The sequence below is a fragment of the Amia ocellicauda genome, chromosome 1 (assembly GCF_036373705.1).
Source record: "Amia ocellicauda isolate fAmiCal2 chromosome 1, fAmiCal2.hap1, whole genome shotgun sequence".
Classification (NCBI taxonomy): Eukaryota; Metazoa; Chordata; class Actinopteri; order Amiiformes; family Amiidae; genus Amia; species Amia ocellicauda.
The window spans coordinates 40,313,835-40,341,273 of NC_089850.1; the positions used below are offsets into that span (position 1 = coordinate 40,313,835).

General features: G+C 38.2%; 1 protein-coding gene across 2 annotated transcripts; it reads left to right on the forward strand.

The window, feature by feature from the left end:
- Positions 1-1,577: 1,577 nt before the first annotated feature.
- On the forward strand, positions 1,578-26,057 carry LOC136749988 (uridine-cytidine kinase-like 1). 2 transcript variants are annotated; one of them, XM_066704693.1, is made up of 15 exons: positions 1,578-1,697; positions 3,014-3,213; positions 4,298-4,404; positions 4,656-4,826; positions 9,447-9,518; positions 11,610-11,799; positions 12,494-12,555; positions 15,617-15,633; positions 18,831-18,929; positions 19,514-19,607; positions 20,126-20,188; positions 21,465-21,587; positions 22,220-22,327; positions 22,800-22,956; positions 23,498-26,057. In XM_066704693.1, the coding sequence occupies exons 1-15, from the start codon at positions 1,612-1,614 to the stop codon at positions 23,572-23,574; spliced, it is 1,626 nt and encodes a 541-aa protein (XP_066560790.1). In that variant the 5' UTR covers positions 1,578-1,611; the 3' UTR covers positions 23,575-26,057. The 2 variants fall into 2 exon arrangements, with proteins under 2 accessions (XP_066560790.1, XP_066560780.1); XM_066704683.1 differs by lacking the exon at positions 15,617-15,633 and adding an exon at positions 17,470-17,489.
- Positions 26,058-27,439: the final 1,382 nt, after the last annotated feature.

A 27,439-nucleotide genomic window follows, 5' to 3' on the forward strand; every position in this document is an offset into this window, starting at 1 on the left:
CAGGACAGTGTGCAGTAATTTGTGCTGAATTTGGGGGGTGGCTGAACACATTTCCTGCACTCTCAGCCCCCCTTCAAAGGCGTGTCTTCAACGGCACCGTCTAAAATTACACCTCATTGAGTAATTTCATGCAGTTTAGGTCTGACAAATTGAAGAAGTTGCACTAGATCTGTAATGCCATAGATTGTAAGGGAATTGATTATACGTGGGCAGTGTGTAACATTTCACTTCATATTAGTTACAGCAAAGGCGTAGTTTTCTTTCAGATTGTGTCCTGCTTTTTAGCACTCACTTGACATTGAAGTTTTTGTTTTATAGGTGTTTGTGCAATGGTTGAGTTGTACATGCACATTTTCATCATCATCATTACCGACAAGATTACAACATCTTCTTCCTCTTCGTCGTCAGGATTGATCTATCTTGGCTATATCTGAGTCCACCTACAGCAGATACCAGAAAGAATACAGGTTCTCTTCGTTCTGGCCTGATCATTTTGAGCCTTGTTAAGCAATACATTAGATTATTAAATGATGGGGCCTATGCTACTTTATTCCTGTGCTGTTGTGCATGACTGTAGGAGCAGGTTCATGTCTCATATTTGCAGTTTTGCACCTTGACACCCATGGTACCCTTGCCACCCTCCAATTCTGCAAATCTCCAGGCCCCTCCTTAAAGTAATTTATAAATGAATGTAAGTCGAAATGCTTCCGTGTTTAGTTAGGGATATTAGTAACAGACTATTGGGTCAAAACGTTTGATCGGGCACTTTACATGGTCCATCGGGGCGATAAGACGAACAACAGTGCCTTCACCTATACAGCTGACACAATGCAAATATCTGATTTGCATTCAGGTTGTTTTGGTCGGACCTTTAAAACAACAGGATCCTTATCACTTATCATATAGGATTATGATGTGTTTAAATATTATAGGTTAGTTTGTACTTACCATTTATCATCTATACTTACTAAGTGATTAGCTTGCAGATTATGATGATGATGATGATTAATGAAGTCTATTTATCCAACCATACTTTTATGACTAAAACACGTGTACATTTGTGTGGTCATGCTCCCTGATAATACAGCGAAATGTTGATAATATTGTGCAAAAGGGATTCTAGGTTTTAAGCATTGCTGCCAGAGGTAATTTTATGTTACACATTTTTTGATTAAATAAAGAAGTAATTAAATTTAACTATCAGTCACAGTATTATAGTACTTAAGATGCAAATTCTGCAGTATTTGCATTATATCGTCTGTGACTGAACGGTTGTATTTGTAATTTGTAACAGATTAATTAAATCATTTTATGACAGACAGATTATCTGGCTTCAATCAAAGGTTTTCATCCAAAAATGAAATTAATATATTATTCACATATATTTTCCCTCTCTCCAAAGTATACAGAATTGTTGGAGAATATGGTATTCATTGCAAAGCTAGATAAAAAAGCTTAAAACAGCAACTTTATTCTTTTTGCAATATGTAGTCCAATAATGCCACCTCAAGGCAGAAACCACAATCCCAGCATGCACCGCGTTACTGAAACTGTCTGCCCACTTCCGCTCTTTTCAGCAGCACTGCTTTACGGACATCATCAGATGAAAACATGGCAGTGAATATGGACCAAGTGGCTGTTCAAGCACCGCACCAATGCGAAGTAGAAGAAGACCGCCCTATATTTAGGGCTGACAGGTAGCTACAGGAGATATGAAGGAGATCAGAAGCGCTGAGAGTGAATTAATACAGGAATTAAAACGTTGTGGCCGCATGTGACTTCCCGGCTGATACAGAAGCACCGCTGCTGGAGTGATGCTGTGATCCATACATCACCGCCGAACACAGATTTTGTCTCATTAAATATTTTTGTTTTGTTAAGATTTGTCGTGATGTAAATCGGAAATAAAATCCGTAAGAAGAAATGTTTATATTAATCACATCAACTCTACTTGAATATGATTTCCATTAAGCGCATTATTAAATAATATTTTACATGTTATGTAAAATCCAAATATATATATATATATATATTAGTTTCGTTTGTTTAATTTATGTCACCTATAGTGTCAATATAGATGTAGAGCTGCGACATATGTCACATACTATGGAGAGACACGTGGCTTCGGGACAGCTCTGACGTTTAACTATTGTATATGTGCTCACACTCGTACATATGGGCAATTTTTAGTAACACACTCACTATATGTGTCATATACTGCGTTCCTGCTTAATTTTAAGTATCAGAATTTAATCATATCAAGAACAACCAATACTGATTATTTAACATAATGCACATTTAAATTAACTTGTCAAACATGTACAAACCCATCATTAAACATTTATGTATAGCTCAATCCAAACATCCACCTCCAAATGTTTACATAAACACTGTTTTTTAAAATTTAATGATTGCAGTGTTTTCAGTTGATTAGAGAAAATACAAAATTCACCAATGACGTTTGTGTCTTTGACTTTGCATGAGCAAATACAATGCTATATTGCTTTGACTATGATATACATAAACAATGCAGTGTCCAAATGGTATAGTTATGAATAATCACACAAATTAAAATAAAAGCCATGAAAGTGCGATGTTTACGCTTAAATAAGTGGGTATGTGCCGTTTACCAGCATATACACTGCACTGTGTCCCTGCCTGTATGAACTAAACATTTGGATGTTAAAATAATAAAATAGAAAACTAAAAACCAATCACAACTGATAGAGTTCATCTGATCAAAATGCAGTAGCTACAGAGAATGGGAATTTCTACTGGATTCTCTTTTGTCACGTTTGGTTGTTGTTTTGAAGAAAGAATGAGTGACATCTCTTCTCACAAACCTATTTGGGCAGATCAGTTTGAGTTTGAGCAATCTAATGCTCTGTGCTCTTTAAAGGACAAACCTTTGAAGATTAAATCACAAAATTCTTTAGGTGGTGAACTATACGGGCCTTTGGGCTGATTTTCGGTTGAACGTTTCTTTAACTATTCTCTGTCTTTGGTCTCGTAGTGGCAGTGGAGAGGATTCTTTAGACAGCCTCTTTCGCAGGTGTCCCCTCACTCCCTCTCTGTCTCCACGCAAACGGACCACCAGCCAGAGCAAAACAGAGCCCCCTCTACTGAGGACCAACAAACGCACCATCTACACTGCAGGGAGACCGCCCTGGTACAATGTCACAGGAACCACCTTCAAGGAAGCCTTCGTTATTGGTAAATAAATATATATAACTTTACGAATTATTTCTCATTGGATTAACAGCTTAAGCAAACTAGAATGTTATGGATATGAAGAACACTGTTAGTTTAGAAGGTACTTGTACATTTCGCCAGGACCTTCCATATTTACACAGTTATTTACAGGAAAGTAAAATCTGTTTTTCTTAAAGTAGTAAAATATGAACAACAGATTTTTTTGGAAGTTCATATGAGAAATCCAGTCTTTCAGCATTAACCAATCCCACTCATTTGCTGGATCTGTCATGGAAGGCTTGTACTTTCTGAAGTCCTTTTGTCCTTGTTCTGGTGAATGTATGAAGTGCTCTGGATATGCAAATTAAATTAGCCATGTAAAGCACACAGCAGAAGCACTTTGTTCCAAATGGTGTAAAATTGAAGAGTCTATTACAGAGACGATGGCCACAGGGGCCCTGGCTGTTATCATTAGTATGCAGTCTGTTACCTTTCAGCAAGCCTAGCTGACAGGTTACAATTTCACACTTGGGTGTGTTTTGGTTGATTATTCCTATAAAACCCCATCCTCGTGACCTCCCTGGCTCCTTTAGATTTCTGGAAATTGGAAAAAAATCTTTGAAGTGGAATAATTAACTTGTATCAAAGGTCAGAGATAAGGAAAATGTATCCTGAGAGAAAACAAAAGAGTGTCTCAGATGGCGATTGGGACAGTGCAGAAAAAAGAAAAGGAAACGAGACATGAAGTGTTTTCAGCCCTGTGCTTTGGAGAAAACAGTTAGACAGTGATGAAGAAAGTTTGCAGGCCACGTTTTAGTTTTTGGTTATAGTTTTATGAAAGAGTCCAGGTTAGTGAAACATAGTGATGTGATTTCACACGTGGGGCTGAGCAGCTGTGGGCAATTCCTCTAGCTAGGCTACACTGGCCAGCTGAGCTCTACCTGGAAAGAAGCATTCAAAATAAGGCAAAAAGGCAATAGTGGACTTGGGTATTTATTTACTTTTGTTTGTAACTGCTGCCATATGACCTTTAAGCAAGTTGTTGCCTTACACATGAAACTTCATCACACTTGTGCTGAGGTTTGTGTGTGTGTGTCTCTGACAGGGCTGTGTGGTGGCAGTGCTTCAGGAAAGACCACTGTGGCAAATAAGATTATAGAGGCCTTGGATGTGCCCTGGGTGGTGCTGCTGTCCATGGACTCTTTCTACAAGGTGAGCTACAGTAATGCTGAACAAATGGCCCTGTGGTGGAAATGAAAGGCATCTTCCAGGCAACCACAGTTGAGTTGATACTCCTGGGGGTGGGGGGTAACGCAGTTCTCTAAAGTTATTTAAAAATAACTATATGTATGAATACTTGTATTACTGTATGTCTGTTCTATTTAGAGCCTTTAACCAGTGGACCCCTAGTATTGTATGGCAGCGTCTGTATTCATTGCAACCCTTTGGCTCCTACCGTACAGGTGCTGAGCAAAGACAAGCAGGAGTTGGCAGCCAAGAACGAGTACAACTTTGATCATCCAGATGCCTTTGACTTTGAGCTGCTAGTCACAGTGCTGAGAAAGCTAAAGAAAGGGAAGAGCATCAAAGTGCCTGTGTACGACTTCACCACACACAGCCGCCGCAAGGAATGGGTAAGCCTGGGGACAGGGGCAGGGGTAGAAAAGTGGCCTTGCCTAGAAACTTGTGGGTGTCTCATGTATGCACTGTAGGGACTGATTGTTGCTTTCTGATGCTTTTCCCATGGAAAGTGTATTGGTCTTGTTATACAATATAGAGGAGTGTTAATGTAATTGTTTAATTTCATAACTTCAGGTTGTTGGCATGATGTGGTAAGTATTAAGTGTAGTGATCTATAATCCAGCTATTATGTTGAAGAGCAGTACATATCAAGATGTTTTATTCCCCATTTAATCCTTTTTTTTTTAGGTGTTTTATTAATGATTTTGGCATGTGATTTTGGCTTCCACTGCTAGAAGGTGTAAACCACATTATCTTCTGCCTGCACTAGAATTCTCACACTGAGGCATAAAAATACACTTTTGCTGGATACTGTGGCTCCCAGGTTTTGATGCAATTTTAAACACCCATTTATGTAGCATTCAGATTATGATTAATGGCTGTTCTCTTCCAAATTGGACTCTTAGTGCTGTCTACATAAGCACTACTGCAGTTTCTGCCAATTAAGGATTTTGGCTTTAGTTAAAAACCAGTAATGATGATCCATTTTTTTTCCTTTATGTCCCATTTACCCTACAGTCAATTAAGCTTCACATTGAGAAAACAATAATGCATTTCAAGCTTTAAAAGTTCCCAAAATGAGCGTTCAAAAGTTAACTGTAAAATCGAAGAATGAGCTGCCAGCTTTTTTGTTAAGATGTAAACAGGTTCCCTCATTCTTTTATTTTCCTCAGTAGTGAATGTAATTTCATGCCTGAATAATACCAGACACTTATTAAGAATCCTTTAAGTATTGGGACATTATAATGGGTTGATTTTGTTGTGTGTAATTATGAATATATGTACCAGATTATGTTGCGTCAGCACCCTTTGTGCAGTAATGGCCCATTCCAGCTTTTAGTCAGATATTTCACCATTCATCTCCTCTTCAACAGTCAGGCAGAAATAATGAGAGATTATCGTTTTGCGTGATGACCACTTTGAAAGTACCATACAGTACTAGAGATGTCAGTGCATAATTTGGTGTTGACTTGACATGTCAGGTCTGTCTTTTACACACATCTCTTTTTGCACAATGTTTACTTGTCATTATTTCTGGAGATTACATTTTCATTACCATTATTTTCATTAACACTCAGCACTGGTTATGCTAGGCACACTGCTTGATTCTGTTAGTGTCTTATTGTTGTGCGCTATACTCCTCCAGTACATTTTAAGCATGTAAACCTAGTTGTAATCTCTGTCCCTCCCATTAACAAGAGTGAAGTAGCAATATGGTTCGACATAAGGGACAGCCCGACTGCGGTCACGCTTCTTCGCTAGATTACATGCATGACGGGGGAAGTGATAATTTTACCTTATATTATCGTGGCTGATTTGTTTGCATAGGAAACAGACAAGCAGTCTACAAATAATGATTTCTGATGACTTGGCATTTCTCTGCAAGTTTCTGTCCATGCCCCCCATCCTCTGTCGACTAACCGTAAGCACCCTTGCCCGGTCGACAGTGTATTTGTCAGCACTCACAACCCCCCCACCCCACCACCCCTTTAAGGGCTTAAAGCACTTCAGTGTGTGTGATTTTGTGTGTGATAGTTAGGCTTTGCCTAACCATTAATTTTTCATATGGTGCTGGGAGTGAACACGATATTCAGAGATAAACAACTGCAGAAAAAGGGGCTCCAGGAGAACAGTCCTTGTCCTGTTGCTATAAATTCCTCATTTTAGATGGGGGGTGAATTTCTAGATACCTGTTACAAATTGATTCTAAAAGTGGTAGCCGCCCCATTAAAACTGATAACCCACTCCATTCTGATCGCACCAGTGGCTGCCACTGTTAATGAGGGAGTTGCCGACAACACAGCTCTGCTTAGTGACCTCAGAGATTGCTTCCTAAAAATCCCATTATCTGGTATCTGATAACTGCAGAAGATTGTAATTACATGAAACAAATAGCTGAAATTAAATGAGTAAATCAGCTGCAAAGAGATGAAAATGCACTGTGAAGGAAGATGAAGTGGGGCTGAGGCTCGCAGGCAAACATTTTGTTTAGCTGTAATGAAAAGCGAATGCCTCTCCCTGTTCCCGACAGTGGGCTGCTGGAGATGGCAGCCAGAACAGCCTCCCCCAGCGCACCTTTTGCCCTTCATTAGTGCCTGGGAATCAATGCACGAAGGAGCTAGGAGATCAGGAAGAAAGTTGAGAAAAGTGCACCTTGACTCAAGGTTGTTTCTTTGCACTGACATTTAGAAGTTTATTGTTTGAGATTTCTGCCCACAGTGTCACTCAATGTTTTGTTTTTGTTTTTGCCTTGGAAAAGTTAAAACAAACGTTTCAGTACTTATTTTGAACATGTTTGACTTCCTGGAAATATACACTATTTGATTATTCAGTATTGTGTCAGTGATGCCTTGTTGCATGTTTTTCCAGACTATTTTACTAACCAAGGCTATTTATCAGAATTGTGCCATGCTGCTTAAGTTAACTGTTAGACCTCCATGTACCCTTCTTGGTCACTACTAGTGATTCCTCTGTAGTAAGGGCAGATAAACCTTTTTTATACGCATTGTTAATGTGTGGCACTTTGCAGTATGAAGCTTTACACCAGGGATGTCAAAGATATGGCCCACGGGCCGAATCTGGCCCGCCAGCAGGTTTCATTCGGCCCGAGATGTTTTGGGTAAAAAAACAAACAAACAAACAAACAAAAAAAAGTTTGCATACAGTATCAACTATGTGTAATAAGCAAAATAAGAGGTTTCTATGATATGATACATTAATTAACACTAGAAGCGCCGACATTTTGAACTACCTACAACCGCCAAAGCCAGTCTTTGTAACCGATAGCTCAGGCAAACTATCGTATAAAAAACTCAGAAGTTTTACTCATGAATATCAAATCAAACATTTACATTTACATAGCACAAATAGAGTATTTAAATTGAAATATGACCATAAAACATGAATATTATTGCTATAAATAACATCAGTACACTTTTTTTTCTAAACGCGCACACTGCAGTCAAAACATGAATAACTATATAACCTACAATAAGCAAAAAGCTCAAAAACAGCATACAATAATGGAATGAAAAAAGTGCAAACGTAAATATTGGAATAATGCTCAAAAGCAATATTTTCTAGTTCAAAAATAACTATTGCATTTATCAAAACATAATTGTACACTAAAGTAAACATTTTCAACACCGTGTAAACTTTGTTTTCAACATACAGTGCTTGTACTCACTTTAGCTTTGTATTTCAGTAAACTATTTACTATATATTTTGCCTGCATACCTGACAGCTCGTACAGTCCACACAGGACACGTTTCTCCACTTTCCCTGCAGGAGCTCGTACCTCACACTGCATTGTGACAGCCCTCTCCAGGTGAACACTTTTACTCCACGAATATATAGCATCGCAATAAATGCTTCTTCGCTGATAATGTCCGTGAATCATTATTTTGTGTGCGATGTGCTGCGCTATTGCACTCTGTACTATGTGCAGTAACAATCGCTTATTGATCAGTAGAGTAAAAGCACTCTGTGTCATTTGGACCTTGCGTTTCACTATCAATGTTTTCACACCACTGGCACAAACCAACGAATGATCTGTCATTGCCAGTATCACTGATGCCCCTGAATCAGTCATGTTCATATATACGGCATTTCCAAAACGAGCTCTCTTCAATCTCCATTTCCAATATATGTTTATTTGCGGGTAATCCCTGTTTCAGCTCAATCTGAGCTCAAACCAGCAAGTGAAAATGTCATAGCCTCCCTATAGCACACTGGGTTCAAAACCTACTGATCACAGGCAGCTGCATTAACCACGGTATCTAAACAGCTATTCTGGACAAATTTATAGTTAATTAATTACTCAGATATTCAAACACAATATGTAATTATTGTTGTTAATAGTTGTATTGTGGCACTTATAATAGGCAATCTTCTTACACTTCTCTCTTCTACTTTTTGTAATTTTACATTTTGGTGTTTTCATGTGCCAACATGGAATTTCTGATTGATTGGTACAGCTATTCTGGACAGACATTTGGCGTTTTATAACTATAACCTGCATTCTTTCAAATGTATAATTAATGAATAACACAGATATTCAAGCACAATATGTAATTATTAATAGTTAACATAAATAGAAAACATGCTTTCTATGGCACTTATGATCGGCTATTTGGTGCACTTCTCTCTTCTACTTGGAATGTATTCCTGTCAATGTTGCAGAGGAAAATGCTTTCTGTTCAACATGTATTTGTTGCAGTTCTCTCTTTTGCTTTATGTAATAATACATTGTGTGTTATTTTCATGTGCCAACAATTCATTGGTATCTGTAGGCCTTCTTGAATGATTTCAAATAATAAATCCACAAGCTGCATAAATATCCATGTGTAGAGTCAAATTGATTTTAGCAAAAAATTATCTGGCCCCCATGAGGTCTCATTTGAACAAATCCGGCTCACTACCTAATATGAGTTTGACACCCCTGCTTTACACCTTAGTTTGAAAAGGTTTCACATTTCTGTATTATTAATATTAATTTGTTTTTGTTTTTTCAGAAAACCGTCTACGGAGCCAATGTAGTAATATTTGAAGGAATTCTGGCTTTTGCAAACAAGGAACTTTTGAAGGTAAAGTGATTGACTATTTATTAAGCTAAATAAGCCTTTCAGGTTTTTTTTTTTCTTTTAAAGACGCCTTTGAGGGCAAAAGGTAGAATGGTCTTTTTTTATCCAGAGTTTTAGGAAAGGCTTCAGTCTCTGGCTCTATAAAAACTGCTGGTTTTACTAACCACTGTATTTCTTTCCTTGAATGGAGTGCTGGAAGTTGACATGCCGGTAAGACTGAAAAGTTTACCAACAGACGGTAATGATCCCACTGCCTCGTGTGAAAACCACAGATTGCTCTCCTGCCAAACTCTTTCAGTGTTTAAATCCACTCCGGATGAGTGGGGAGGGATTCAGAGCTGACCCCACTCTCTGCTCCATTTCCCTGGGGTTGTGTCCCAGCACTCCATCACCCGAGAGCTGTGCCGGGCCTGCGGCATGCCAACTGCTTAAGCTGAAATGATCCCTCGTGTGCTAAGGTCCAAATGTGTGAAATATTCTCTATTTCCTATTTTTTGAAATACATTTAATCTCATTTAGATTCTTCTATGGTAATGAGAATTTATAGTCTTGTTAACTATAACCCTAACCCCTATCTTTAACCCTAATTATGGCCTTAGCCCTACCCCTTAGAATTTACTATAACCCTGATTCTTGCTATAGCCATAACTATCAGCCTAACCCTGTCAGGAGCAATAATTCCGTCTCCCTTCAAATCTCAGGAGCATTTCTTCTTAAACGTCTCAGGAAGTGTTCATAGGAATTTTGTGTTCTTTCCTCTGGAAGTTGTGCAGGGATGGGCAGAGAGTTTGTCTTCTCACTATTGGCTGTGCAGTGGCCCTAAAGTTTTAGTTTTTGCTTTCCCCCCTCAAGTTGAATACCATGCAAAGCTAATTTTTTTTCACTTAATTCCCCTGTGGCCCTTTCCTAACAGTGGTCACTATTTCGTGGCCATAGAGATTATCTTGTGGTTTATACAGGGATGAATATTAAAAAACAAATAAAAACCTGCACCAAGCATGAAGAGACCCACCTTACTTTTCAGCCTCTGCAAAGCACTGTACCACACACAGTGTATGTGCCGAGACTGAGAGCAAATAAAGAGAAAAGTTAGTCTGTTGTTGTTATTGTTGCTCTTTTTTTTAATGTGTTATGTTTAACCTTTACTATCTGTTGACTGGAGGAGCAAAGGCAGGGAGCCGGGCCTGACCCATTAGTTTTGTGATTATGGTGTTGTCAGGGAGAGAAGCTCGGCTCTCCGTTTGGCTGCATTCGTCATTACTGCTAGATGGGCCGGCTCTTTTCTGCAGGCGCGGGTGATTAATGGAGCTGCCAGCCTGCAGAGATGGGATATAACGAGATTAATGAAGTGGTACAACGGTTCTGAGTAAGGAAGGGGGAAGAAAAGATGATTTTTTATTTTTATTTAGTTCTTTATTTATTTTCACTTCAGATATCCTGCTTTTATTTGGTGGCTGAAAATCAGCTGAATACTACAGCTGCACACTGTGAGCAAGAGCTCGGCGGCGGGCAGTATATAGCGCTAAAAAATGAGAAACAAACAATACAAGGGGAACGCTGGCCCTGTTTCAGAGCACTAGGCCACAGCTGATTAATCTGATGGAGCACCCTGCTATCGCCTGTATATTTTCATGCAGTGAGGAATGTCTAAAGCAGAGTGCACGTAAACTGGCACTGACTCATGTATTGTTTAAATTAAGAAATAACAGCAATCCTTTCTTACCCTACTCCTCGATCTTTCGTTTTTCTGCACATGTGCACAGTAGGAATACACTGTAAATTTCTGACTGCAGAACGTGTTGAGGAACAAATCTGTCATTTTCCTGTAACATATGTAAAGCGATGTGGTATATATGATTATATGCTGCATCTGTTAAAGTACATCTACATAAATGCCTAATCAACCACTAACCCAGGGACTCTACTGCAAGCTAATATCAGCCCTCATCTGTCAATCTCTAACTTCCCACTACATCCCTTCTCAAAGCACACAGAAATATTTCATCAGAATGCAAGGCTGAAATGGAAACTGCACGAGCTGTTTTGTTCTGGTCTGGATTCATCACATGCTTGCTCTGCACTTGTTGTTCCCAGCTGCTGGATATGAAAGTGTTCGTGGACACAGACTCTGACATCCGGCTCGTTCGCCGCCTGAAGAGAGACATTTCAGAGCGAGGCCGGGACATCACAGGCGTCATCAAACAGTACAACAAGTTTGTGAAACCGAGCTTTGAGCAGTACATCGAACCCACAGTGCAGGTGGCCGACATTGTGGTCCCAAGGGGTAAGACATTGCTCCTGAAAACAATTTAATTCACTCTCATTAATTGATTCTGTTTAACCAGGAAACCCTTTTGAGCTTAAGACCTCTATTACAAGGTTGAGTTAGTGGGTAGAGGTAGGGCAGAATACAGATTATTATTTGTATTTAGCCATGAGACCAGAATTATGCCCTTGCCACGAAGGACCATGGGATAGTATGTGTCCATAGTCTAGACAGGACCTTGGTTGTAGTTTTCTTCTATACATCACCTCCTACAGCACACTACATCCATCTGGGTGGGGGTGATGGTTTGTAATTTCTGCTTCAGGTGGAATGTAAAGCAGACATATTTTTTGAATGAAAAGCTGCAAAAGAAAGCCATTTTACTAATTTAAATTAAGTCTAAATCATGCAATACAACTTCCTCTCATTCTGTGACCTGGTCAAGAGACTTCTGCTTAAGCTGCAGAGACCTCTAGTGGTTGTCATCAGCTAAAACAGTCATTCATATTCATTTTTTCCTGCTTTTTTGTAGATTTGTATTCAAGAGATTGGTATAGCAATATGGTTTTATTTTCCTCTTAATACAAAATATATTTGAATTTATAAAAATAATTAATATATACAAAAGAGAAATTCCAGTAATCATCCTCATAATGATACAATTCAGCTTCCTTTGCTGCCCTCTGGTGTCTGACAGTGTCTGTTGTTTCAGGGGGAGAAAACTTTGTAGCCCTGGACCTCATTGTGCAGCATGTCCATAGTCAGCTGGAGAAGGTATGTGAGACCAGCACCCCAGTAGTAGTTGTGGGGCAGAGAAAGGAATGGGTTACCTTCAGATGTTGAAGATGTTTTGCAGTTGTATTTGTTAGGTTACATTAGACTTCCTTCAGGTCCTCTCTTCCAGCAGTCCTTGCATCTAACAGTTAACTTCTTGGTCACACCGACTATGTACTGCACACATGCCTGCATTTTAAGGTAGTTACAAGAGTTTAATGCTTTTTCCAGAGACTCCGCTTTGTGAGGTATTTGCTGCCATGTAGTACTTGTCATATACAAGGTATCTCTGTGTGTCACTATTATCTACTTGATATCTGTTGTGCATTTCATTGTTGACAAAACCAAATTGTAGTAATGTGTTTAATGTGTTCCCCCACCCGTCCTGCCCTTTCCATGTTTAATTTCTTTAACAGCCCACATCTGAAGCACGTAAAAAATGGATTGCTCCAATACTTCAGGCCTTAGTTTTCATTGGTGAAAGCAACATCTCTTGCACAATAAAACCAACTGACCAGGTTTTGAAAGTTCTGCTTTTATAGTGCAGTATATTCCATTTTATCCAATTAATACGATCATGTGTGACCTGGAACATAATTGGTATTGAAATGCAAATATGAAGGTGCTCCCAAATTACTTCTGTGATAAAAGCTTACAGCAGGAGAGCAGGCTGAGTCCCACAGCTTGGAGACTGCAGGCGTCGATCCAGGCTGTGCAACTGGCACACTGACTGCAAATGTGGCCCAGGGTCACGGGGGTGCGTTCAGTAAACCTGGGTTACCTCCGGTGTGTCCTGCAATAGGTACGTCAGGCTGGTGTGGCAGTGAGAGCTGTCTCTGTAATCCAGTTGTCCTGGCAAATCTGCAACCATTTTGGATAGAGAATGAACAGACAGCATTTTGTAATTCTTGGATAACTTAAACACACCTCTGAATCTCCCAGGTTTGTGTGGGGAGGTGCTGGCGAGTCAAGCTGAATAGGAATGGGCAGTTTTAAATGGAGGTAGAGAAAGAGTAATTATAATTGTACGCATAATTTACAATGGCTTTAAATATGTATTTGGAAATCTGAGATGGATTGCATCCTTTTGGTTTCTGCAAGGAATATACAGACTGAAATTGTGAATTAACATAACGATTCACAAGCGTCACAGTGGGTACTTCATGTGAGGCAATAAAACTTTATGATCTTTAAGAGATGTGATTTATATTGCCAGGCCTTTGTATTGCATCATCTCATTTAATGGAAAGTTCTAAAAGAGAATGCAAGGCTAAGCATGTTAAATAATGCATTTTATACAAATAATGTGAAGCGTTTAATACTTTTAATGACTGATCTCTGAAAGAGAAATATTACCCTGCGAGCAGCATCTGCGTTTATTTCATCCGCCACATATACATTGTTTTAGGACCCTTCTCCTGTGTGGAGATTCCTGTAAATTCTTACTATTCCTTTTCGTGGGTCATCAAGGCTTCAGTTAAACTTCATAAAGTTTTAGACCAATGCAGTTTTGAGGACTGCCGTTGAGGTCAGTGAGCCTTAGCAATGGTTGCGAAAGTGGACAACTATTATTTCCACAATAAGAAACTCCTTTTAATTTGCTCTTGAATAAGTATGTTATTCCCAGTTGAGGTGACCTGGACATCTAGAGAAACTTTTTCTATAGAAGCAAAGGATACTGCAGATACAAAGCTCCAGTAAATCACACAATCTGAATGCACTAATGTTTTACAGAACAACTCTTAATTACCTTTACACATCCTCCAAACTTTAAAATGTTTTGGATTGTTGTAGTAGAATAATTTTAAACACCGTTTACAAACATTTTATTTTCAGAATTACCACCTTGGGTACCACTCTTGTGGACTGATTGCCATGAGAACTAACTGAGTGTTTTTCTATTATTATGGTCATTTATTTAGTTTAGTTTTGGTCATTTTTCATAAATATGGATTTGCATAGTATTTCATCTCTCTTCACTGCCACAAGCCCCTTACATGCTGTGGAGAGATGAATACGCTACACTGTACATGGGTCCTCTGAAATGTGTATTTTCAGACCAAGAACTGGCACAGCTCTCACTGACAAAACTACAGGCTCCCAGGTACTCAAGCACCAATGGGGCATTGAAACAGAAAACATATTCCTTGCAAGACAGTGTTTATGTCTAGGGACTTTTGTGTTTATCATAAGTGGGAAACACATTCATTCATTACCATGAATTTAGAAATGTTTTGTGAATGATGAAGACTGTGTACACTGTGTGTGAATTGTGTACACTGGATATCCAGCACGGTGACATTATACTGTCAAATATTTCACAGTCAGAATTCTGATAAAACCAAAATACAGTGGTCCAATGTGCATGCTACATTTTGCCATGAGTATGTTTTTTTATGTTTCACTTTTGATCTGTTTTAACCCAAAACATTGGAGAATCATTAATTGAATTAATATTTGAAATCTTAAACAAGACAATAAAATAAGAAAGAAAATAAGAAAGAAAATAAAAATGGTTATTTCTCTTAACAGATAGGGCATACAAAAGAAAACTGCATACATTTATTTTCTTCTGCTGTGCAATGATAATTTGCCTGGCAAGCAGCATTTAGATCAAATAGATTGCTTTAGCAATGGCTGATAGTTAATATAACATCATGAATGCAAAACAACTGCCTTGAAATGTAAAATGCTAAACTGTTTTCCAGGATGTCATTTATCATAGGCCAAAACTGGAAAGGTTGCGAGAAGTGAAACCACTATGGTAATGATGTAGAAACATTAGGTTCATATTAGAGATATGCACAGTGTGATTCATGGCAAATGTGTAGGAATATGTAAACCCCACTATAGTTTGATATTTTTGATTAGTGAGATTGACCTAAAAAAAATATATATATATTTTATATATTTTCTTGATGTTTGTTTGTTTGAATGGCTTGGCTGTTGGGAGTGACATTTCATGTTTTCTTTTGTTTTTTGTTTTATTTCTCTCCTCCCTGCGTGTGTTTTTAATGAAATACTTGCTAAACCCTGACCGAATGCACTCTAACCATCTCAGCGTGAAATCACAGTGAGGTATGACTGAGGGGTAACGTAAAACTGTCTATCATCCACATATCTGTTGTTGTTTTCCTTTTCTTTTATAAAATTCAGTTACACTTAAAAAGAGGACAAAAGGACACATGTACAGCTTAGCTCTTTCTACCCATTGATGATACTGCAGACTGATGACCAAACCATTCTCTACCACTTCTGAATGTGAACCCTTTGAAAAGACAGTCCTTAGGTCGAATACAGATTGGCTTGTGGAGCTTGTACCCTTAGTCTTTCCAGGGCATATTAGCAGGGCATTGTGGGGGTGATCTTGTTAAATTGGCCTCTGCTATACCAGTTTGGAGGATTCGTACGGGACTGTTCTTTCTTTCTAGAGCCTTCTGTCTTGCATTTTTGTTCAACCATGCATGCAACAGTTAAAAGATTCAATGATTGAATATAATAAAATATTTATTATTGAAAATGTGATTTGTAGGTCACCTTAAATAAAGCGGTCTACTGAATTACTTATAATAATAATTCAAAATTTCCCAAAAGATCTTTTCTACAAATGCCATCCTGTGTATTTTTATCAGTATTAAAAAACATTACCAACTACATTTCTGGACACATGATAGTGGTGCAGGTTTCACAGACTGTACATTTGTGTTAAATAGTTACATTTAACCAGCATGAAAACAACACAGATCGCAGCCCGGCTTCGCTTCATGATCCTCTCTCCCAATCTGCATTAGATGACATCTCTTATACAATAAGAGACACTCTTCACATGACCTATTAACTTAATTATAATAATAACTTTGTTTGGCTTTCTTGATTCACGTACTTAACATCACAGATGAGCATTTTTTGATTGTCAATCGTGATAGTTTTCACCTGTAGTTACAGTCAAGAATTAAATCGACTTAAGCTTCGGGCTTAAGCCAATCAGTAACCTCCTTGAAGAAAAATCTAAATGTAACAAAATGTACACTTGTTCCTTGATTCTATGTCTTGGGTAATGATCAAAGTCTCCTATATAGATTATATAGGACACCATCAGGCATTAAGGGCTGCTGTACATTTCCTTCTGGACCACTTTTTAAATATGATTACCGCGGCTATTGCTAATGCTAGGTTTCTGTTATTTCGATGGTTGTACCCAGCTCTACCGTCTCCTCTCAGGCTGCAAGACTAATTTTTCACCCCTCATAAATTCTGCTTTAAAAAATGTAAGGTAACAAAAACAGTTTGAAAATGTTTTTCTTATTTATTTATCCAAATAAACCACCATCTCAATGTAGTTAGTGTTGAAACTGAATTAATTCTGTTTAGTGCATCTGCTCTCTTCCGTGAACTAAAAACATAAAGACTGAAGGGTATCTATACATCTTTGAGTAATCTACTAGTTGGCTGTTTTTTAAATGAAATGACTGAATGTTTGAATGACATTGAGTTACTTTTCTTGAACTGATTGCACTCAATATGAATTAACAGAAGCACATTCAACAATTACGTGCAGTACGAAAGGTACTGTTTCAGTCTACGTTTCAGCTACTGGACTGTGACGCCAACTGTTGCTGAAGACGGGATATATTTCTTAGAGCTCATTACCATCTAAATAACTCCTTCCAAAGGAGTGTCCAAACCCCCGTGGCGAGCATTTGTGCCCTGCCTGCTCCACGGCAAGTGTGGAAAGCCTTAAAAATGCTGTGGGGTTTTGAACTCTCTGTACACCTCTTCTCTCTCAGCTCCCTATGAAACTGACTTTGTGCTCTTCTCTGTGCTAGTGTCTAATTCAGATGTCTTTTCTTTCTGTCTTTTTTTTCTGTCTTTGTCATCACTTGTCCCGCAATGAATAATTGTCACCTTCTACAGAGGAAACTCCGCTGGGATATGTGAGGATAAACTCGTGTATCTTATTTTTAGTTTTTTGTTTGTTTGTTTTTCAACTTTTTTTTTTTTAACTCATAATCTTTTAAGAAAACAAACATTTAAGATGTTTTTGTTGTTCTTGTAGTTGTTCTTCCAATACTTTTTTTGTATTGAATTTTTTTTAGTGGCTTGATTTTTATTACATAGTTGTTTTCCATTTCTGGCTTCCTTTAACTCTGGCCTGCCTTCCTCAAGATAAATTTACAATTAAATAACAAGGAAAAACAAAATCCAAGCTTTTTCATTGTTGGCAACAAGAATGAAGCAAACCTGTTAAAATATAAGTTGTTTTCCATTTAAACTGGATGGAATGTGGCATTGTTTTAGTAACCAGATGAATTTGCATGTGTAACAACATTAACAGTTTAAATTACACATTAAACTGTAGCAACAGGTGAAGACAGTATTCAGTTTACTTTATATTTTGACAGTCTTATTGTTGCTTGTTCCATCTTCATGAGCTTCTTTCTCTTGTCCGTTACAGTGGAAGATAGAAAAATGAACTGCCACAGCACAGTGCAGATCAAGTATTTAAAAGACACCACTTTTTAATATTTGGGGATTACGTCCGATGAGCTTCCTAAATCCTTGAAATCTGTGTGTCTGAATTTACAGTAGTAAATGTACAAAATGTTTCAATAGCCCCTTTGTCCCCAAACATCCATACATTTTTCAGACATCTTCAACTCAGTGGAGTCTCCTTTTTTTTTTTTTAATACATTTTTGAAAACTGCAGAGTCAGCGCTGACAGTGTCGATTTTATGTAATAAAACATACTTTACTGAAAGTGAAAAAACAAACAAACAAAAAAATGAATTCTTATTCTTCACTGAAATCTGAAAGCAAAAATCAGTAAGCTGTCTGTGTAAGAAACCAACTGAGAATCTTGCTGCTCCACTCCAGAGATGTTTCAGAGCAGGAAAGTTTCACCGGGTTTTGCTCTCTCAGCTAAAGGCATGTGGTGGTGCTGTGAAACACAAGCACATCAGAACTACATTCAGAGCATCATCTAAGCACGCCTCTCTGTGTTTTCTAATTTGGTTTGATATACTGAAACTTTCCATTGACAGCTTGCAGTCTTCTATTGTTGTTGCCAGCATGTCCATACAGATACCCCTTGCTTGCAGCTGTGATAATTCCAAAAGCACTAAAATCAAAGGAAAAAAAAAGACGAAAGTTTTTGCTCTTTTTTTTTTCTTGCCTTTCTTTTGGTTGTTTTGGGATGGAAGTGTTTGTAGTGAGTCTGCTGTGGGAAAGATTTCTGTGCAGACAGTCTGTTCTGACAGTCTCGTCTCTGTCTCCAGAGCGGCTTTGGCGTCAGCACACCAAGGCCAGCCCCTGCCCAAGACCCTCAGTGTGATGGAGAGCACCCCTCAGGTCAGGGGCATGCACACCATCATCAGGTACAGCACAGCACACTGACCCAGCCTTGCCCACACTTTTCAAAGAGGGCTTTGTATTAGGAGTTTGTTTGATTATTTATGTATGCTTGTATTTATGTATTTATTTATTTATTTATTAACGGATTTCATTCCTGGTTTTACATTCATTTAGGATTCTGCATTCATACGGTTTCTCTGTTGTAGTTCTGGTGAAGACAACACTTGTTATGACTTAGATTTCTCAGCTTCGTTATAATGTTTCTGGAAAGTAACATTTATGTTAATACTTATTTATTCCTAAAATCTGGTGCTGAATGTAAATTATGTTGTTATTAAGGTGCTCTCTATGTTGTTAAATAACTTTGCAAACAAGCATGGTTTACATAAAAGTCTACTGGTTGCCACAGCTCTACATTGTGTTTAATAATGTGATCAGTGCCCTTGAAAGCTAAGACTCTTGAGCCAGTGTGGAGTGTAAAACAATATGCACAATCCAGACCCACTCTGACTCTGGGTCTCTTGAACCCATGCTGTGATTATTTTATAATGGACGCCCAAACACCACTGTTTCCCTTGTGCTATAAATCACTTTTTTTTGTCTGCAGGAATAAAGACACAAATCGGGATGAATTTATTTTCTACTCAAAGAGATTAATGAGGCTTCTGATTGAGCATGCTCTCTCCTTCTTGCCTCTCAAGGTGAGTGCTTTCTTCTTGTTCACGAGAGAAATCCTTTGATTTTAAACATCTTCCAGGTTCATTAAAGAGTCTCTGTCATGCTCTCCAGCCCAGAAGGCACCTGTTAGAAAATGTAATTAAGCCTTAGGAAAAATTTATAGAATATTGGTATTCAAATCCTAATTTGTACCATTACAGCTGAAATAATGATTCAATAATCTAGCATTCTTTATTTTTGATTTAGAGATCAACCAGACAAAGAAGAAAGTTTCCTTTTAAAAGTTTAAAAATCTGCAGTTGTGATCTGTTTTATCACTGGTGCATTGAAAACAACCAGAGTGAGAAAAAGTAGAAAATGCACCATCACTTTATTCCTTTTTAATAAAAGCCAAAATATTGCTTCCTCAGAGCCTGTCAGTCTGTTACAGTAGTTCTATTAAAACAAAGAAAAAAAGGCAGTCACTAAATGCTGGGGGAAATTGGCAGGAGAACATTTTCCATTAGTTTTCCATGCTCACCTCTGTTGCTTCTCTCCTCAGCCTGTGTCTGTGGAGACTCCACAGGGAACCACCTATGAAGGGAAGAGGCTCAGTGGCAAAAGGGTAGGGCATCAACTAATTTCATGACAAAATAATACCTTTACATTGAAAGTGCATAATGTACATCTAAAATCTAAGTATACAATATTCAATTCCAGGGGTTCCTTAAACATCAGTAGGCTTAAAAGATAACTGAACAGCATTTCTTGTAATTATTAATAACAGAAAACATGCTTATTTCCTTTCTAGTATAAAGAATATGTAGTTCATATAGAGTTGTAAAACACTAGTTTTAATGATAAGTTGATAAATATATCTCTCACTGCCTGAACTTTGGCGAATGACATCACACATGGAGTAACCCTACCCCCTGATACTCCTCTACCTCTCTCTCTCTCGCATACACACTCTCCGGTGTTTCACAGTGGGGTTGTCTTCAGAATTGCAGTTAGTGATTAAATCTCTATTTCAGCAATGTTTGAGAGAGATTAATGATGAAACCTGGCACCAGGTGTGTAATTCCACAGTGGCGGGTGACCTAGTCAGCTGTTTGGTCTTAAACAGGCTATGGCCTGGTCGGGCCGTCACAGTCACAGTGGTAATATTGGAGTTTGATACTTCCAAATGTTTTTAGTTCCCCCCCACCCCCCCGACATAGTGACTCATTGCTTTTACTGATAATTAATAATTTGCCTTTATTTTAGATGTCTTTTGTAATGTGTTGCAAATGTATTCCATCATAAAAGAGAGGTACATATTTCTGTAATGGTTTACTGTTTAGGGATATAAACTTTCACATCCTTAACCACTTGGGTTCAGACACATATTACGTGCAGTCCAGATTTTCTTGGATTTTTCTTGCAGTCTAGACAGTGCTTAGCTGTATTTGCATCCAAGATGATTTAGAAGATCGTCTTGCGCTGGTAAATGGGAAATGGCTGTTTGTTAAGTGTGTCAGACAATTTTTTATATTATTCCAGTCGATGCCTCAGGTGGGTGTAAAAACTTTAAAGCAGGCTTCATCATAAAAATGTATGAAAACCCATCTGGTCTTTAGCAGACGAGGGTATTATAGCTTCTGAGTTCTTATCAAATAAGAAGTAACAAGACTGTGCCATTCAATCATCTTTTATGGTTCGAAACACTGCTTTCAAGAATTACGGTTTTTATTCAGGTCTCTGAACATCGTTGTTATTGTTGCAGTAATTATGCCAACTATGCAACACTGGTCTGTAGCTCACCTTCTGAATAAGAGAAGTGAAATCAGTGGTGGGGACTCTGGTTCTGTGTCTGTTTGTATCTGAGCCCTGCCTCTGACTCCTCACTGTTTCTCCGTTAGATAACGGGTGTTTCCATCCTGCGAGCCGGAGAGACGATGGAACAAGCACTCATGGCCGTGTGTAAAGACATCCGCCTGGGGAAGATACTGATACAAACCAATCACGACACTGGGGAGCCCGAGGTGCGGGAGAGGGAGTGATCCCATTCTTTTGATGTAGTTCTCTTTTCCCCTGTAGGCAATCTGGCCACTATGCATAGTACACTCATTATTTGGGAATTCATTCACTGTGGGTGGGGCACAGATCAGGCAACAATAACGGGCATCAGAGTGGATACGGGTCTTGATGTTGGCACTCTTGCGCACTCCAGGTGCTCCTGTTCTTTACTGATGCAGAGGGATTGTTCTCAGTGATATGAAATGGCAAATTCAGGCACTTCTCTAACTATGAACATATAAATTATCTAGAATACACATTTCAAACCTGCTGCAAAAATAAATATTTGAACGCAAGCCTGTTATCTAGCACATGGCCTTAAGACTGCCAGCTATTAATGGCCTGAATGATTTGCCAACAAGAAACATACATAGTTCATATATATATATAGTTTACTATATAATGTTACTTTATGACGTCCATTAATTTCATTCAGTGAGGTCACTTGCCACACTTGTGTCAAAGCAAGGCGTGCACAGAATGCAGTCTGGATGTTGTATAAATGGAAACAATGCCACTCTTGCCTTGCAGCAATGTATAATAGCAACTTACTGTCGTGAGATGCTTTAATGCTTAATATGTCTGATTTGTATTCCAGCTGCACTATCTTCGATTGCCTAAAGATATAAGTGAAGACTATGTAATTTTAATGGACAGCACTGTGTCTACTGGGGCTGCTGCTCTGATGGCTGTGAGAGTGTTACTAGTAAGTATCACACACTGGTTTCTTGCATCTCAATTCTCTCTTCACTCTTGACCATCCCATCGGGTCAAACAGAATACATGAAATGGGCCTGAAGCAAATTTGTTTTTAAATTCTATTAACTAACCAGAATACCCTGGAAGCTCCCCTTTCAGATTAATCTTTATAGACTTGGATTTGTTAAGGCTATAGTTTTGTAATTCCAATTTACAAATGTATAAGTAAGCAGCAGTATCTAACAGACAAATAGGCCACTAGTGTATCCAAATGAACTCACAAGCTCTTAATGTGTTTTTTCCAGGTTTACTCATGAGAAAATGATCTGGCAGTACAAGATTGGGTGCCCTGTTGTATGATTTGTCCTTTCTTGTAGGTCAGCAGTGAGCCTGTATTTTTGAAAGATTGCAATAAGAGAGCAGCAGAAGATGAATGCAAAATGATTGCGACTCTAAAGTAGAGTGTGTCTTTCACTTAGGACCACGATGTGCAGGAGGACAAGATCTTCCTGCTGTCTCTACTGATGGCAGAAATGGGCGTGCACTCGGTGGCCTACGCCTTTCCCAAGGTGCGCATCATCACCACTGCCGTGGACAAGAAGGTCAATGATGAATTCCACATCATCCCAGGGATAGGTGAGCACATTGATGTCACACCCATTTTGAAATTCTTCCATTGGTACCCTGTGTGTCCCCTTTCTTCTGGAATGTTTCTCAGGGAAGCCCAACTGCTGTAGTAAATTGAAGTTTGTTCATTGTTATAGTCTGTATTTGTAGCCATAATGAGTTAGACCTTTAACCATTCTGGTGCTCAGGTATTATGCAATAGACTAGTTTAAAGCGATACTTGGATTATACTGGTACTGATACGGGGGCCTGGCATAATAAGCCCCTTTACCATTCTCTATGCATTGATTGTTTGCTTTGTACTGATAATTATTCACTGCCATAACAGTGCTTCACACATGGCAGGAAAGACACATAATTCTGGTCTACTACCATGATATTGTTGTCAACTCCTCTTGTTGCACAATTTAGATTATTCGTCTGGAGTTTTTCTTCAGTTTTTAATTTTATTTAAAACCCAGGCTAGTGCAATATAAGTTACTTGTCATATTATCAGAGATTTCTATATTTGATGCATTTGTGTGTGCACACTTGCTGTTTTATCTTCCAGGTAATTTTGGAGATCGTTACTTTGGCACAGACGCTCCCTCCGACTGGTATGAAAGTGATGAGGGAATGGACTACTGAACAGAGGGAGTGTGGCCCAATTACTGGCCGAGTAGAGCACTCTTCAGGAATGTCTGACATTCCTTCAGCACAAGAGTGTAAAAAAAAAAAAAATGTTGCTTCATGTCTGTAAAAGTTACTGCGTGCCATGTCTGGTGGTTTGTTACAATACTTATTGGAGATATATAGACTTTAAAACTGAATTTCCCTCTCTAAGGTCTAAAATACCTCCAAGACTCCTTCGCTCACTTGCAGTTTTCTCCGTGTTTTTTGGACTAAGGACATCCACTTGTGCATCATCCACAACTGCTACCCCAGACCCATGCTTTAAAATGTATTGGAATGCATTGCACTTCTGTAAAACATCTGCACTTCCCAAAGCCCAGCACCCAACTGTGAACACCAGTCTCCACATTGTATACTGAGATTCGGAAGTAGTATATCTTGGGTGGAGGCCTTTCTTTAGTTTCTTCATATTGGGACTTTTGGCTTGACAAGTGTTGCAGAGGGCACTGCAAAACAGAACATGGGTTTATGCTTGCCTTTTAGAAAGAAACACAGAAGGTCTATATTGGCTGCTGGGAGGTAGGGTTTCAGTTTTGTGCAGCACAGTTCTTGCCAACCTGATTCACAGTTCATATCCTGTCTTTAACATTCCCAGATAATACCTGTGGAAATATTGTTCACATGAATAAGTATAAATACTGTTCCTCTGTGTCCTGTGGGATATGAAAATCCATGTCCAGTGTCTTTAAAATTGATTAGACAGATATGACATTGAAAGGCAGAATTGCAGGGTTTCAAACACTTGTATCCTTATTTGCCTTATTATTTGATGTTACTTTGGACACTGATCTATTTTTTTCTTTTTTTTTTCCCAGGACTGCAATTAATTGTAATGTGATCTTCGGTTCATTATAATCTGTGATCTGAGTTTACAATAGATGCACAGCTACTGCTACATATAGCTGACAGTAAATTAAATATATGGAATATTTTATGGAAGCCACCTTCCTAAAGGTTCCTGCCACATTTCACAGTTAACATTTCCCACATTGTAATGCAAAATTCAGTGTTTAAACTAATCTTTTCTTTTATCACAGCTGAAGTGAACATTGCAAATATACTTACTAGATAATTTACTGCCATTGTCAGCTACTTCTTGGATATATACTTGAATGATACTTGTTTTTGTTATTTAATGTCTTTAAATTTTGTTTAAAGTAAATTGTCTTAAAAAGACACATTATTTATCTTTAAAACGTTTTAGAATCTGTTTACAAGCTCTTCACTATTCAAATGTGTATATTCTAAACTATGTACGACATTATGTAATGGAGCTATCAAGTCTGTCAGTTCATACCTATACCTTTCTCTGTATGATCTGCTTTCCATTAAATGTGTAACACTTTAGATATTAAAAGTCAGCATACCTGTTTTGGAGACATTCAACATCAGCAACAAATGTTACAAAATACTTGAAGCATTGTACATGGTTGCATGTCATTCATCCCCCAATATGTTCATGCAATTGGCTTTTCAAGTTGTAACAGGAAATGTAAAACAAGAAAGGTATGTAGAAAATGATATATGCGTAAAGCATGAATAAAACATCCTTCAATTATAAGAAGGGGTTCATGAACCTAGGGTGGTTAGCAAGACTGGAATTGTAAGGGAGTGCATTTTTTAACTGTCCTGGAATAGAGGCCGTGCAGAATACAACCCTTTCCTGGTTTATTGTCTTTAGTTTTGGTGTTAGATGTTAATTAAAAAATATGGTGAATTTTGACTCTTTAACACAGGAAACCAAAGATTTAGATTTACTGGAAATAGAATATACTGTAAGAGCCTGTTCACTTTCTTTACAAGTGATATGGATATAATATTTACAAAAGGGACACAGTAAATATAGCTTATGAAGGCACATTTCTGACCAAACGAACGTGGCTATCTTCCATTTATAGAGGGGTTATGCAGTACTGCTTAAAACACCTTTAAGAAACATTCAGTTTAACCTTAAAATTAGCTGTCTCATCTTTCTAGGTGACAGATTCCTTTAATGTTTCTCTTGTGTGCCAAGAGATCCATTTTCCAATCAAGCCAATAGAAAAACAAACTATTAGTTCTTGGCATTTTGATTTTATAAATCCCTGGCAGTGTAGTCATGAAACAATGATATGGATATAGATTGTTATAATCATCTACACAAACTATGGCCCCTTCAAATTAAATTACTCTCGGGTGGTGGGGGGCAGGCCTCATTTGTAATGCTTTGTTATGTACTGTGTTCTGCATTTGACCAAATGAAAATGGATCAACAACCATCAATGACAGACCTCTGTCCTCTCATGCCATTAGGCTTGGTTACTGATTTTATCTCCCTTATGTATAACTTACATCTCTGGTTGAATGCTCCTTTATTTCTTTAAAATTATTTTGTTGTTGGTTATGTTTTTATTTGTATCCTGTTCTCGTTTAATTAAAAATAAAAATGACTGAAGGTATTTATGGTGCATTTTATTTCCTCTGTTGGCGTATTGTGAGGATGCTGAGGATGGAGACAAGACAGTTCATTGGTGGGGGGTTGAGGTCCTAGTCTCATTACTTTTTGTACTGTATTCATGTCAATGGAAACAACAGGAAGCATTGTTCAACAGCATGTTCTCTGCTGTTGAAAGGATGGATAATTTGACCATCCTATAATTTTAGAAAGTGAATCAATTTTGAGTGTAGTGGGAACATTTACTTTTATTATTTCCTTTATATTCTCTATATATTATTAATGGTTTCATGTTGCTAATTCAGTCTGGTCTATAAAGCAATCATTAGTTTGTATATACTCTGTTCTGTGGGCTACTTTAATTATTAGTTCTTAAAGCATTTCTGTCTGAGGGGTTACTTCAATCAAGCATTGTCTTCTCATGATTTCATTCAGCCACTGTATTCTAGGATATTCAATCAGCTGAAACAGTTAAACAGTATAAAGGTTGTGTTTTGGGGCACAGGTATTTGATAAACATCTGCTGCCTACGAATGCTGACCAGCACCAATCAACTCATCAAACACTTTAACAACAGTAACAAATTTATGTCTGTGTTAATTGTTATGTATGTGGTAAACTATTTTGTACAACTGTATTTTAATAAGATGCAATCACTTCCGATAGAGAAGACTGTAACCCATTTTCTCTGAAGATACAAAAAGGCTTCTCTAACTCACATCCTCAGTTCTTTTCTTCACTGTGAGAGGAGAGCTCCAGGTTAACCTGTATTTGTTTTCTGTAATAAACTTGTTACTTCCTCATCGATGTATCCTAGGATTTACTAAAACCACTACAGTTTAGTGACGAAGGTGGGATATTGACCAGCCAGCGGACTGAGCAAATGGGCATCCAATTCAACTGCCTCTGGAGGAGTGAGTATGTTGAAATTACCACCTTCCATAGGAAATTTTAGACAGAGAATTGGGGGGCAGTTTGTATTCAGTGTAAGGCACTTTTTGTCAATATAAACGAACTATATGCAGATCAAAGGAGATGCACCATTAATTTGTAACAAGTTTGTTTCTTTTGTGAACCGGTTGTGTTTGTAACTGTTTCTTTTACTGTAGCAACCTGAAAGAGTATAAAACCTGATCAATAGAGGTGGAGTGGGCGAGTACGTAACTCGGAGCTTACGGGTCACACGGTGTAATGTGAAAACTGTCTCTTTACAAGGCTGGGCGAAAGAAAAAAAATCCTACGGGTCACATAGTTTTTGTGGAAAATAATCCTATGGGTCGCAAAGTTTCTGTGGAAAAAATCCTACGGGTTGCATAGTTTTTGTGCAATATGTATGTGTGTATGTGTTTAAATCAATTCAGGGGGTAAACTGGAATTGAGCATTAG